Raw genomic sequence first — 15,035 nt, 5'->3', positions numbered from 1 at the left:
TAAACAAATTACGCGAAATGTTATGTTGATTTGTTGTTATTTTTGTTGACCTTATTCGATTTGCAATTGTTAAATAAAACAAGTTGACACTTATGAAGTCCATAAGCGGTTCAGAGTAGGTGAGAGTCATTAAGGCGTTTCGCGCCCAAAGTCATTCATGCTTTCAGCTACACCCGTATATATGTATAAATTTTAGACCCCTATGTATAGGGTTTCTTATTCTCCGTAGTCATACATGCATGAGTTTCAGTTTCCTACCGATGAAGAGGCCTTACAGTAAACAGCAGTAAACTACCTAGACGTAAAACTGAACCCCAGACTATCCTTCTGGGTACATATCCAGCACGTCGCAGAAAAAACCGAAAATTACCTCCCAACTAAGCAGATTAATGGTCAACATAGGGGACCCCAGCCAAGGAAAAAGAAGCTCCCAAAATCGACGACTATCATCGTCCACTTATTCGAAGCTGAGATCTGGGCAGATGTATTTAAAAAGGAAAACCAGATCTCACAATGAGAAATATGGAATGCCACCCTGAAGTAATGCAAATGTGGTTTCAGGGCTTTCTTAGTGGATAAGGCTTTCTAGTTGATAAACTTATGAAAAAAATCTCTCTTGAATTGACAGCAAAAAATGAAAAATTGACAAATTAATGGCAAATTCTGGTTTTGGGATTGTCAAAATTCTATTTATGAGCAGATCAAAAAACTGGTAAGTCATTGTGCGGAGAACTGCATATACATGTGTAGGTTGCCTTTATATTTCCGGATTTGTGAAAAAAAAAATAATAATAATCAACAGCATCTTCAGGTATCGAAAACATTGACCTCTTAGTTTATCTTGTATTTACGGAAATATAATAAAGTCATTTTGTGTCAAGTCAGCACTGTACTGGGGATGACTCATAAAATCGATGTTTTGTGTGCTCCAAAACATAGTTTTCTCAAGCGATATACTCACATTTTCGTGGTTGATTTTTAGGGAGACAATTGGTAAACAAGTGGTTTTATAATACTTCACCCTTCAATTTGTTCATAGTATACATTTTAATAAAATATAGAGTACCAATTGCTTGGAAGTACTTCCTGAAGGGCGCCTCAGGCTCATACGCGTAAATAAACTATTAATCACCTCTAATAATTTCATAAATATGTTTCTAAGCACAGCTACGGTATCTTTCTAATATTCCTCTCTACTAATAAACACGAGCCTTTTTTGACCGATTGACAAATTATGTTGGATCCTGCGTGAATAATTTTTTTACGGTCAAATTATTATGTAATAAGTATTGAACTAATGCCTATAGTTGCCTCGATCTCACGATAGCTCGCATGACGATCATACATAGCGCTCGTAAGTCAAAACGTTCTGAGTTTGTACAGACTTTACGATAAAGTTGTGAGTTGCAGATTGAAACACTGGGGTTATAAAAGATAACCTATGAATACAGAAAGAACAAATGATCCGATCACTAGATCATTTGTGTCCGAGTGATCACTTAAGCAAATTTGGAAACTTTAGTTTTAAAGACGTTTAACGATAAACAGATAGAGCTGATGGAAATATAAAATACTTTTTTTTGTTTTAATTCACACTAGTTAGGCCTTTTCCAATGTCTCAAGTAGTGACCGAAGTATCGAAATATTCAGTATATGTCGTATTAGGGAAGCTAAAGGCCAATTTCTAGAAGAGAGTTATCACATATCAAAATTACTGTATTTTTTAAGCTTTAGTATGCCTAAAGAAGATAGTGCCATGTCCATTTTATCCATTATAACTGATTTTATTGTTAGACTAACTAACAAATACAATGCTTCTGCAGTGCCATACTTTTTACAAATCAAAATTTTATGATAAACAAAATTGCTTCGTGAGCAAAACTTAATTCGACTAAATAACTTTCATTTGCTTTTAGTCCATATATTAATATTAAATCCGACTCGAAATGAAAAAAAAAACAGGACTCAAATTCTATTTATATTTCACTAGTATAAATATGTCTAGCATTTTTATTTATGAACCGCATTCACATAAAAATATTACGTCGCCGCATCTCGTCAATTTCTACTCACTCACATGATCGCTAGTCTGAATATGGGTCATTCCAGAAGAATAAACGATAAGCGAGTAAATTATTATTTATATAAATACACATATTTTATGTCTCAATCAGTCAGAATAGATAATGTAAATTAGCAAAAAATGCATAACTACATATAAGTTAAAGCAATTTAGGGGCATAAACCTCTTATATTAATATATAGTATGCGGATATTCTTTCCTCGTAACATCGTCACGAGTTGGGCGAAGCACCCAAAGCAATAAAAAATTTGAAAATAAATAAATTTTATTAACATGGCTTATAATAGAGCACAAAAGTATATTCAGAAATGAAGACGAAAAAAATTTAATCAAAAACTCACATTCGAACAATTGCCAAGACAGGTTTTTGAATGACTTTCAGTGAATTTTCAATGGATCTACTTTTTAGATTAAATACGCTAACTCATCAACGTCGTAAAATCAACGAAAACCGATCACTAAGCGCGTATTAACGCGACCACACTCTTAATGAATTTTAAATTCTGTTTTCGAGGTAACTGACACGATTTTGCACGATTTTACACAATCGTCAATTTTATGGAACTTTGTGGAATGGACAATATGCCAGTGTCAACGAGAAAGAACGCCTTCCTTTGATGTCGGCTGATTCGGCCGGCATACCAGCCAAACGCATGCCAGCAGTTCGTCGAAGCAGTTAGGCCATAAGCGTGGGCTGCACGCGACGAAGGCAGTCGAATTGCGACTTTGGTACCGAAACGGTAATGCCTGATACATTTAGTGATAAGCGCTGGCTGTGAATACTCGACCGGCAACTAATTTCAGGTCACTCGTTTAGTTGTTTTACTATTTATATTAATTAATAAAGAAATTTTATAAGAAATTATTTGCATTTGTTTACATAATTTATATATTATATTTAAATATTGAGCATTTGACGCACAAGCCACTCGTATCAATTGTAGCTTTGTCTTGCTTATTAGTTTTTAATCAAATTGTGCCTACACTTCAAATCGAGCTGACTTATGAACCGAGTTTACTATGAAAATATCGGCATTTGTGTTAGTATTGTATACACTGTGGTGAAATCAACTAGTTATTCACTACATTACCATGCAACTAGTATGAACCGCATTCTAGTTAGTCAAGCATTTTATTCTTCCTATAAATGGCAGATTTTTTTCATAAACTGTCCACTTTAATGCAGATTGACAAGATAGTTATATAGTTATGGGCAGTATATATACATATATATATATATAGCTATCTAGTTTAGTTTATACATTCAGGAATTTTTTTAATTGAGAAAATACTAACTGTTTCTGAATCAAGCTTCGCACGAAAAAGTGCTTTTATAAGAAAAACTTACTCCCTTGGTATATTCCTTAATTGGTAATTAAGCCAATCTTGCTTTGCTTGGTACCTTGGTGTGATGTTCCGTTGTCAGTAAACTATTATTCATAAAATCGTTGGAGCGGCTACAGCCCAACAGCAGGGTGGATAAGATGGACCCTATGCTAATTGTAGTAGATAGGCCTTCGTGATAAGTAATAAGATAGACCACATACCCTTACGGATGGCGCAGGAACATAAAGCAATAATCTCACATTACATCGCGTGAGAGAATGTCCTTAGAAGCAAGAAAGCAGTGAATGTAGCGCTGCCGAAAAGCTCCAGTTTGTGTACTGCGTTCAAGGCTACAAAGAAATTCCGAGAAACCAGCTAGAAAATGACATTGCAAAGGTCTCATCCATTTGGCTTCCGATCTAGTACAAGAAATACGTAAGTCACTGAAACCGATCAACAATGTAATTTTTGAAAGATCTAACAGACTAATCAGGGCGAGACGGAATGCCATAAAGACTTGCAGAAACGCGAATTACATGTGCAAAGGCTCCGTAGAAAATCTCGCATGATATTTCCTCACACGGTCTCGAAATGACAGCTTACAACCTACTGCAATCAAAAGCGAATCGATGTAGCATAACTATACTAACTAAAGCACTATACATGCTGAAACTGCAGAGAAGTAGCGAGGAGATAGATGTTGGAACACCTCCGATGCCTCTGTTTAGCAGTATCCAGAAGTTGTCTTAGATATATAAGAGGTTCGCAGTTCAGGCACCTAGATAAAGTATCAAATTTAGATATCAATTCACTCCAAAAGTTCCTTAACACATTAATATTCTGTGCATCGATTTTAGCTCAATTTTTATTCAGCCACCATCTGGCAACACTAAAGATCAGTAGGTATATGTATGGACTAATGACATCCGTCCATTATAACCTAACCTATCCTATGTATAAGAAAAATTAATCCAAAACAATACTCCGATTAAGCGATTTTTCATCATTTCGATAAAATTTTTTCAGTACAGCTTATCTTTTCCTTCCAAATAGCTTCCAGTTTCGGCGTTTAACTCTTCCTTGTATCTAAATTTTTTCCCGGTGAGCTTTCTCTTGCAATCTGAGGAAAGGAAAAAATTTTTACTGGCTGCCAACTTCGAAACCTATTGGAAGCCAAAATCATTTTTGACATCGTTTTCATTGATTCATGAGTCTTGGCTTGATTGTGACACCCATTTTGAAAAGAACGTTTTCTAACCTATAATTTTTCATGGACGATTTGTTAGCAGATACTGATCGGTTACCTGATTAACTTCACTTTTATGTCAGCCAAAATTTGTTTTTTATAGATTATACATCTTCCTTTGACGATTATGTCTAACTACGAAGCCAATGAGTGCATTTTAGTCGTCTCTGATTGGAACAGTACGACACTTTCAGGCGATCTAGTGTTTGCCTGAAAGGTTTTCAGACTAGTTCCAATTAAGTTAAAGAATTGCAGTTGAAAACTGACTGGCTACTTTCAATATTCACTATAGGGTAGGTATAGTTATGTACATATGTAACATATATAACTTGCTATAAACTTGCAAATTAGTTGAATATGAATATCAGCAAATTGCTAGCTGTTGCTAAGCATGTGTTTTCGTATCTTTTTATATACGCACTTTATTGAAGATTGAAAGCAAAGTTCAGTTAAAAATAACAATTTGGGGCTTTGAATATCACGTGAGTCGCGCAGACTATTAGTTATTGAATTGAGTTCTTTGATAGTCAAACACATATGTGTCTGGTTATACCGGACTACTACTTGTCAATTGTTCACTTCAAATATTTAGTGTGGGTCTTAATTTAAAATACAAGTAGCTGGTCACTACCGTTTTGAGGAGTATCAAAGTACCTGATTAATTTTTTTAAACAAGTCACTCATTCCATGAGATGCCAATATGTATAACGTATGACGCGAAAAATATTGATTAAATTTTGGCTTGATTGAAATTTGATTGACAATTAAGATTTGGGTGAACGAGTAATTAGCTTTTGAGGTAGACAACTAGTTAGGTTTTGTATAGCGTTTAAATAATGACTTAGCAAATATGTTTATTTGCCCAGTAATTAAAAATAGTAATCATCAGTTTCCTACATTTTTATAGGATTTTTTTTTTAAGAAGAGGAAGCAGAGTAGAGCAGTGAAAGTACCAAAGAACTTATTTAGTTGTAAGTTGTGCAATACAAGAGCGTGTAATTGTTTCGGAATTACGAAAGTTGTTCGTTCTTTTTTCGATTCGCTACTCATCAATCATAAAAAATTAATTAATTATTTTAAATATTTACAATTTTTATTAATTTCTAATCATTTTTATGTTGTATAATGACAGAAAGTATGTATAAAGTACATATACCGTAATTGAGATGTAGTTGACGTTTCGAGGTGCTATAAATACTTAGTTTTCGAGGCACATCAATTATTTCTTTTATGATATGGGTACAAGATAATTTCATGAGCACATGCCGGTGTATATTGCTCATTTCGTTATTTGCTTACCGCATAAGGTTTCTACAGGGTTTTCCAGTGAGAAAAGAAAATCAAACTTTTTTATCCGTACATGAAATTTGGTTAGAAATGCAAGATTTAAGGCGAAGTTCACTGTGTTCCAATGACTTGAACGAAAACAAACAATATAATACGGATGCTACACCAAAAAGTGGGCGGTGCCACGTCCAATTTTTACCCCGGCACCTATAAAACCTGCTCATACCTTTATTAGATTTATATCATAATTTAATGCGTAGTTATGGCAGTCACATTTTCAGTTAATGAAGATTTGTGGGCATGGTAGTGGTCGGATTACGCCCATCTACGAACTCGAAGTTTTTTTAGGACCAATAATTATTTTGTTATGAGAAATATCGATAACGCGATATAATCAGCATTATAAAAACTTTGATCACATTATATCAGTCTACATCGTGTCAGCAAAATACCTTGATAAAAATCATTGAATTGCTTAACACGTAAGAAGAGCATAACAGAAAGTGAATGAAATGATCGACCTCATAGCCTAGCGGTTTTACTTATCCTCAACATTTTATTGATTGGTACGTCATAGGCATATTTCGCAAAATTAGCGCAATCGCAAAAAACGCTATCGACCTTAAGCAGCATATTCGTTGATACCAAATGATAATATATTGCATTATTTTATATGGGATTTTAGAGCAAATGTTTTTGTGTTTTGCCTTACGGTGCGATCATCAGCGGACGGTAATACAAAGATGTTGCATACTTATAGGCGCTCATATTTTAGAACACAGTCGTGGTATTGAAAGAGGAACAATTTTGTATTTCCATTAAAACCGTATTGTCTTCTAAATTTTAGCTATAGCTCTGTTATCTTCTTCTTCTTAATTGGCGTAGATACCGCTTACGCGATTATAGCCGAGTTAACAACAGCAAGGCTGATTATTAATTTTCATTGCGGTGTTTTTACGTGGCGGGTCCCAAACACAGCGCACAACCCTATGCACGGAATCTTTCGCCTTCTCACGTTAGCTCGCCTTCAAACGGATGTTTTTAGGCTACCGAGAGGATACTTGGTGAAAGACCGGAAGTCGTGAGCTGCTTGAGCCATATGTAAAAGAATCGGTTCTGGCCACTCCCAAGTGAATGGCGATCAGAGAACTTTCCTCACTTGCGTGAACTTCTACACATGACTCTATCCTCCTTTGTTATCTACCCACTTTTTAATTCTCTTTCACGCTATTCCTTCATAAAGTCTAGGTTTCTAAGCAGATAATTGATAAAATCTTATTATCCAAAGGATTACAAATCAATATAATCTTGTTGACATATGTATATTCTTGTTCTAAAAGCTATCACTGATATGTTAGTATGAAGAAAATACAAGTACGTACTCGAACTAGTTGAAGTGAAAAACCCAAAACACGTTAACTTTGGTTGTATCGAAGCTGTAAGGACTTCACATAAAAAAAAATTTTCCATACAAGGATTTAGTTTCAATCGGTCAGATTGTATAGCAGCTATATGCAATAGTGGTCCGACTTGTACATTTCATGTGTATATTTAGACAGAAAGTGAAACAGACGGACATCGCTAAGTCAACTGAGCTCGTCAGGCTGATCATTTGTATATACTTACTTTTTATAGGCTCCCACTTGATTGAGTCTGCAGTGTATAATTACTTTGCTGCTGTCCAATCCGAGCATTGGTGGTGTTTGACCATCCCGAACCATCTCTAGTAAGTGCGCAAGTAAGAGTGTCATTGCCACTTCCTCTGCGCTAGCCGTATCCCATCATATCTTTTAATCTATTATTCTGTGTTCGTCGTGCCTCTAGATAAAGCCTTGTGCAGTCTGGCTGTCTCTTCGGCCGAGGAAACGTTGTCACATAATTTCCTGAAGCTGTTCATCTTTGTGAACATATTTTCATTGCTATAGGTTGTTATATGCTGATTATATTACTCTTAGTTGTCCGTCTGTTTGACAGGGAGATTTTACTAGACCACCATGAAGCGTTTTGTTTCTTGATGGTCCGCTTTAGTGGTAAGGTTCAATATGAACTGCTTTGTCGCAGCCAGCCTGCAGTCAAGTCCAGCTACGGAGGACACAGTATCCACCTACCTCATTTTACCTCTACAACTAGAATTTCCCTACAGACATCAAGTTCGTATTTCTAGAGATACGAGTCAGCGGTCGGTCTCTGAGCTTCACCAAATCGTATTATCCTATGGTCTGACATTGCGACACCCACACTCAAGTTTTCATTGCATAAGGTTATATCAAGAACCTCACTATAAGTACTGGTTACGAAGGCGAGTTCACAACCCACATTCTCGATGTTTACATTGCCACTTTTTATTAACCAAACCCGTAAGCCCTAAAAGTTAAAAATTTATTTAGGGATTTGACAATGCAATCTTTCTTACTAGTTTCATAAATCAAATATTGATAAGGAACTTATATTACGTGTTATAAATTTAATTTAAATAAATTCACAGACAAAAGCTTATTTCGTAATTTCTTCTTTCACATTGGAATCTTCAATGAATAATTGATTAAGTGGCTTCAATTCATAGACTTTCCCCGGTTGCTCATCATTCCATGATTGCACTTTGGCTGTGCCAAAGAAAACGAAGAGCAGATTGCCGAAAAAGCTGATGAAGGCGGCTATGAAAAATATAACGCGCCACTGTTCCGGATTTTTCTGAAAAACGTAAGGAAAAATAAATTTTTAAAAAGAAAAAGGAAAAAGAAAAAGAGAAATGTAAACAATGTACCGTATCTGAGACGACATAGCCCACCACCAGTGGCGCTATGCTGCTTGCGACTTGTGACGCCGAATTTGTCATGCCCACGAGCGTGCCAGCAAAGTTTGGCGTCAAATCAATATGATTGACTTGGAAGCCCAAGTGTGTTGCCGCACTGATGCCCACTGTGAATGTCAGCAAAATGACGGCTAAATCGGTCTGCTCGCGCGTCATGTAACCCAACCAAATCAGCGTTATGACCGGCACCCATAGGCCAATCGAGTTGAAGAGTTTCCGACTAGTTGTGGCACTAATGCGATTGCTCTTCTCCAAGTAATTGGCCAGTGGACAGAATGCCAGACCCAAAAGTAACATTGTCAAATAAGGTAACGCCGAGAGCAGTGCATTACTTTTGATATCCATACCGAGCACGCTCTTCAAATACGACGGAATTTGTGTGAGCAGCGTCCAAAATACCCACGAATTAGCGCAATGTGACAGTAGTGTGACCAAGAAAGGCAGCGATGTAAAGATTTTGCGCCATGGCACAGGTAGCTGACGTTTACCCTCCTCTTCTCTTGCCTTCATATTCAGTGATTCTGCAATGAGGGCACGTTCAGCTGCTCCCACCAGGCGACATTCATCCGGTGAATTAGCACCCCAAATGATCCACGCCGCAGACCATACGATACCCATAGCGCCGGGTATATAAAAAAGACTTGGCCAACCGAGGCTGGAGGAAGCCAGCACACCACTTGATGCCAATATAGCAACCGTACCTAACTGTGCGCCCAAATAACAATAACCTGAGAGCGAACTACGCTCTTCCACTGGTGACCATTTAGCGACGAGTGTATGTATGGCGGGCATTGTAGTGCCTTGTCCCAAACCTTGTACGAAGCGTATAGCGCACAAAAGCTTCCAGCCGCCCAAACTTATACCCCATGGTGTGAGCAACGCTAGCACACTGCTTATGAAGAAGCTTAGTAACAACATTATTTTGCCGCCTAAGCGACGCGATAGAATGCCACCAGGCACCTGCGTGATCATGTAGCCCATAAAGAAGCTGCTGAGTATACGCGATTTGATCTTCTCAGACCAGTGATATTCCTAGAATAGATATTTGGTGGCTTAGAAAAAATCACACAATAAAATTTGCTTTATAGTGCTTACGGGAAAGTCTGGATTGACGCCTTTATTGTCCATCATTGCCACAACGGCCACAGAGAGATTGACACGCATCGCAAAAGCGGCCGAGAAGCCGATGCACATCATGAAACACTGCAAATGGCGTATTCCGAAGGTGGGCCCGTTTACTGTAGATAAAAAAACACAAAAAAAGGAAAACTTTCTTAAAAATCCTTAAAGATCGAGATCCAAAAACTATCGAAAAAGTCAAAAGTATTTATTCTATTATAGTAAAAAATAGGAAAATTGGTTTTTATCAGACTTTCGTATGAAAACATGTCTCTGTTGATATTCTCAGCACAAAAGCTTTTCAAAGTCAAAAGTTTCAAGCATTCGGTGAATATTTGATAATTTTTATTTTTATCATTAAAAAAAGTATAGATATTGTTTTATCTGGCTTCCTCATCCAAAAGCTTTTCAAATCTTGTCAAAAATTTTAAGCTTTGAGTGAGTTTTTGACAACTTTTATTCTATCCTTGTAAATATTCCTAAGATTGGGTTTTATCTGGCACTCGTATGAAAACATGTCTCTGTTGATTTTTTTTATCACAAAAGCTCTTCAAAGTTTTTCAAAAGCTTCAAGCTTTCAGTGTATATTTGGCGATTTTATTCTATCGTTGTAAAAATTTCAGGATTTGTTTTTATCTTTTTCGTCATAAAAGGTCTTTAAAGGTTGCCAAAAGCTTACAACTTTCAGTAAATATTTTAAGGTTTTAGTTTTCAATGTTCCATAACTGTTCATAGAAAACTTTCTATCATTCCATTTCTTTAAGAACCGCAGATGAGGGATTCGAACAGAAAATAGTTGGATTTTCTATATCTAAGAAGAAGCTTGAATATCTAATGAAATTTTTACACCATTCACAAAAAAATGAAGTAAAACTTAAAATGCATCTGCAATTTTATATCGTTAGATAATAAATAAACACTATTTTACAAAATTTGTTGATAATTTGTTGGATTTACGGGAAGGTATAGTAAGAATCCATAGATGGAGGACTCCAAACATCTTCTATATTTTCTAAAGTCAGTCTCCGTCTTAGTTGATAATGTTAAGGTCAAAAAAATTAAGGATCTAATAAGCAAAAATGGTGGCTTGTGGATTAGTTGCGAGTCTTAACACATATTGTATACGGGGGCTGCTATATATATTTCTGGCCTAGGCAAAAGTGTTGCCAGGTGCAATCTGACGTTTCCATTGGAAAGTTTGACATTTTTTAGCATAACATCACTCAGAAGGTTTTAATTGTGAATTGTTTTATTTACAGGGAATTAAAAAATTCATCTCGGCCAAAAAATGGAATTAACTCGTGAACATTTTCGCGCGATCATTTTTCACAACTTTCGACGYGGATTATCACGACAAGAGTGCATCGATGAACTAAAATCTTTGTATGGCTATGAAGCACCATCCTCAGATAGAGGCATGCCTATGCATTTCTCCCACCAGCATATATTCGATATTGAATGAACACCTGGCCGTAAAAAAGGTTTGTTCTCGTTGGATTTGACAATCGCTCAAAAAAATGCTCGTTTGGATTGGTGTAAAGAAATGCTGAAAAAATACGATCGCGGTGCTTCAAAAGACGTTTATAAGATGGTCACAGGTGACGAATCATGGATCTATGCCAAGACGAGCCAAATCCAACGAAAGTTGTTCGTTGAAGAAGCACTTCGAAKCAAATGGTCGCCTGTTTCTTCGGTAAAACTGGTCATGTGGCGACTGTTCCGCTTGAGCAACGTAGGACGGTCAATTCTGAGTGGTACACTATCATTTGTTTGCCTGAAGTCTTCGGAGAAATTCGAAAAACGAACAAGAGAAGACGAATCATTGTGCACCATGACAATGCGAGCTCTCACACATCGGCYCAAACCAGCTCCTTTTTGACCGGCCAAAACATCGAATTGATGGGTCATCCGCCGTACGGCTCTGACTTGGCACCCAATGACGTCTTTTTATTCCCAYACATCAAGAAAATAATGCGTGGTCAACGAATTTCGTCGCCAGAAGATGCTCTTGAAGCATTCAAAAGCCATGTTTAGGAGGTGTCTCAATCGGAGTGGAAAATGTGCTTCGAAAATTGGTTTGAGCGTATGCAAAAKTGTATAAATCTTGATGGAGACTATTTTGAAAAACAATAAAACCATTTTCGTTGATAAATATTCCTATTTTCATTATTAGGCCAGAAATATATATAGCAGCCCTCGTATATACCCGTACTTCTTTTTTTATTGTTAAGCTCGCAACTTTTAGTATAAGGTTGAAGAAAGATATATGCTTTACAAACGAAGTTCCAGACCTCAAAATATCTACTACTACTGAAAATATTAGGAAATGATACCTCAATAATTGATTGGTGCCATAACAATCACGTCAAGCTCTGTCGAAAATAAATGTTGCGTTAACTTTTTCCACGTAAGCGGTCGGTTTTCCACAAGAAGATTGCACAAGTACGATAATTMACGGTTACTCTACAGGCTGGTAATGGATGATGTTTTTAAATATATTTATTTTAATTAAATTTTNTATATTCGGACCACAACAATTAAGCTAAAAAGCATACTGAACACGATTTACCTCTTTAGATCTATCTATGTTATCACGATAATTACCTAACAGTATTTGAGTGATTTTAAGGCTTGATACGTTGAGTACCCAAACATTATACTATCTATGAACTACTTTAATTTTTCTCTTAAATGTCAACTACTATGACAATTCTATTATCAGTGTCAATAACCTGCTCTTATCTGGCGACAACTGCTTCTTTATTCATTAAGCACCATATTTAGTCGCGTGCCATGGCGTATGAGCAACATTTGTTATTTTCTCCACAAGCATTTCCATACAAAAATATTTGCTTCAGAGCGCAATCGCGCGTATACTTACATTTGGGCACACCTCCAGTTTCTCCATTCGACACCATTTTAGGTAAACTGCGATTAGCTTATTTACAAATAACACGCTGAACAATTGCAGGAAGTTAAACAAAATTAGCACTACTGAACGGCGCTGAGGCTGTTAAGCTACTGAATTGAAATTTTATGAGAAGTGATAATAATTTCGCAGATTTTTCCCCTTAAAAATACTCATTATCCAGCTAATTAGTCGAGCTGTTATCGTGGGTGAATAAAAAATCGCATAAAAAGATTATTTAATCAGMTAAATTCAGTCTCTTAACTATAGAGGAAACAAGGTATATAAGTAAATAAAATTGTATGTGTATTATTTGTGTCTGYGAGGCGTSTGTCGGGTTTTACCGAAAATATATRTATTTCCGTAATGTATTTTCGCTTCTGTGCAGTTTTATTGGCTCCGCTGTGTAAGTCTTTAACAAATACTGACTGATATGTCAACTCTGTTTTGACGCAATCCGTGTGTGGAAAGTTTTTTCTTTGTTGGGGCCATAAAAATGCTAGAGCAGTAGACTAAATACGCTCATTTTTATTTTTAAACATACATTTTATTCTAGCAATAGCAATCCAATTCATAATTGTGAAATCTAAAATASGTAAAATACGTCAAAGAAAAAGTGATTTTCTCAGTTTGAATTTGAAACCTTGAATTTGCAAATAAAATAGTGTTACCAGATTGTTAGGCTCTGCCATGTATTCACTAGATGTTCCAAACTTGTTTTAATTCAATYGCAAGTGACTTTACTTTACTTTATTGCAATCCACTATAATTTTTTTACTCTTAATGAACAATTTATTTTATTTCAAATAAATTTGATGCGAATCTTCAGTAAAGTATGGCTAATTTTGATTTTTTTTGAACGAATCCTAAATGTATGCTGTACTTTTAGTCTATACATACATACGTTGTGAAATTTTTGAATAAATCGTTGCCTACATTTGTGCGCGAGAATTAACTAAAATTTGGTTAAAAAGGTAAATCACACAGTTTCGGAATTCCAAACATGAAAATTGCTGGAACTATTATTTTATTTATTAGAAAATTTTAGCAGTTAGTTTTCTGATGTAGATTGTGACAAAAAAGCACCCGGAAATTGTAATTTAAAGTATGTATGTCTAACCATTATAAATACCAATTTTATAAAATATTTGCATATTTTTACATGTTGATTTACAAATTTTTTGTTTAATAAATACTGCAAGAATATTTATATCTCTGAGCATATTAATAATAGTTTCATTAACTCATACTATATACCGTTATAGTATCATTGCCCGCTTTTGAGGCAGCGCTAACTTATTTTCTACATATTCGCTAAATGCAGCTTTCAAATCTATATACATTGTACATATATATATAGTACACAGTAAGAAAGTAGATTTACATGCAAAACACCTATCACCATATATATTCTGTAAACTAAAGTGTAGATCTTTGAGAATCCCAGAAACCTAGCAATTAAGAAGTTTAATCACACGAAAAGGTGTGACTTAATAATTTTGTACACAAGTTAATGCTAAATTCCACTAATTTAACAAAAAAAAAAAAAAAAAAAAAGGAATGACTAAAACTTAAAGCGACATTTGCGACTCTGCTTTAGTTATTGGAAAACCAGATGTTTTCTCTGTTAGCGGCTCCATTTTGCATTGACTTTATTATCTCTGGAAGTGTCGAGACAGTAATATGTTTCATATAGAATAACAACATTTGATGTGAAAACCAGAGATTTATCGTATCGGYGACGATAAAGCCCATCACAAGAGGTGCCATGATACTGCAAACATTCGCCGCACAGTTGGTCAGACTAATGAGCGTGTCGGCAACTCGCGTTTTCACTACCGAATGGGACTCGCACGTTAAACAACACTTCCTAACGGCGCTACTCTCGTTAAGCTTCTCTCCTGCTCCCTCTGGCGCTTAGCGTTACTCTTTGAATTGAAATTCTAACATCTAGTAGTAAAAGCCAAATCAGTTATGCGAATAATATTCTCATGGCCAGATTATATACACACACCTCCRAATTCCGAGGGCAAAACTGGCGTGTTAATCGCATTAACTCCGTWGATAGATTAGGGCGGAATACAAGTGTATATACAAATACTCGTATACGATAAAGAAACCCCAACATTATTTAATTACCGAATCTACAATAGCGCACCAGTCATTGTTTGATGCCAACTGGAAATTCCAAGTGTAGCCAGGTTCTTCTTCATCTGGTCTTTCCAACAGAGTGGAGGTCTTCCTGCTTTCTGCT

The 15,035-nt window shown here is 36.0% G+C and overlaps 1 protein-coding gene across 1 annotated transcript; it reads right to left on the bottom strand.

Moving 5' to 3' along the window:
- Positions 1–8,335: 8,335 nt before the first annotated feature.
- On the bottom strand, positions 8,336–12,882 carry LOC108978243 (putative inorganic phosphate cotransporter). Its single transcript, XM_018948402.1, has 4 exons — positions 12,755–12,882; positions 9,850–9,992; positions 8,707–9,786; positions 8,336–8,633 (listed from the first exon to the last, which is right to left on the bottom strand). Exons 1-4 carry the CDS (start codon positions 12,789–12,791, stop codon positions 8,436–8,438), a joined length of 1,458 nt encoding a protein of 485 aa, XP_018803947.1. The 5' UTR covers positions 12,792–12,882; the 3' UTR covers positions 8,336–8,435.
- Positions 12,883–15,035: the final 2,153 nt, after the last annotated feature.

This window comes from Bactrocera latifrons, unplaced genomic scaffold (assembly GCF_001853355.1).
Source record: "Bactrocera latifrons isolate USDA-ARS-PBARC rearing strain unplaced genomic scaffold, ASM185335v1 scaffold_12, whole genome shotgun sequence".
Classification (NCBI taxonomy): Eukaryota; Metazoa; Arthropoda; class Insecta; order Diptera; family Tephritidae; genus Bactrocera; species Bactrocera latifrons.
This window is presented reverse-complemented; position numbering and strand designations above follow the sequence as displayed.

Coding starts and splice junctions, on each gene's coding strand:
- LOC108978243 (XM_018948402.1), bottom strand. CDS start 12,791: ATGGTGTCGAATGGAGAAACTGGAGGTGTGCCCAAAT. Junction 9,993..12,754: donor AACTGGAGGTGTGCCCAAAT/GTAAGTATACGC, acceptor TTTTATCTACAG/TAAACGGGCCCACCTTCGGA. Junction 8,634..8,706: donor GCTATGTCGTCTCAGATACG/GTACATTGTTTA, acceptor TACGTTTTTCAG/AAAAATCCGGAACAGTGGCG.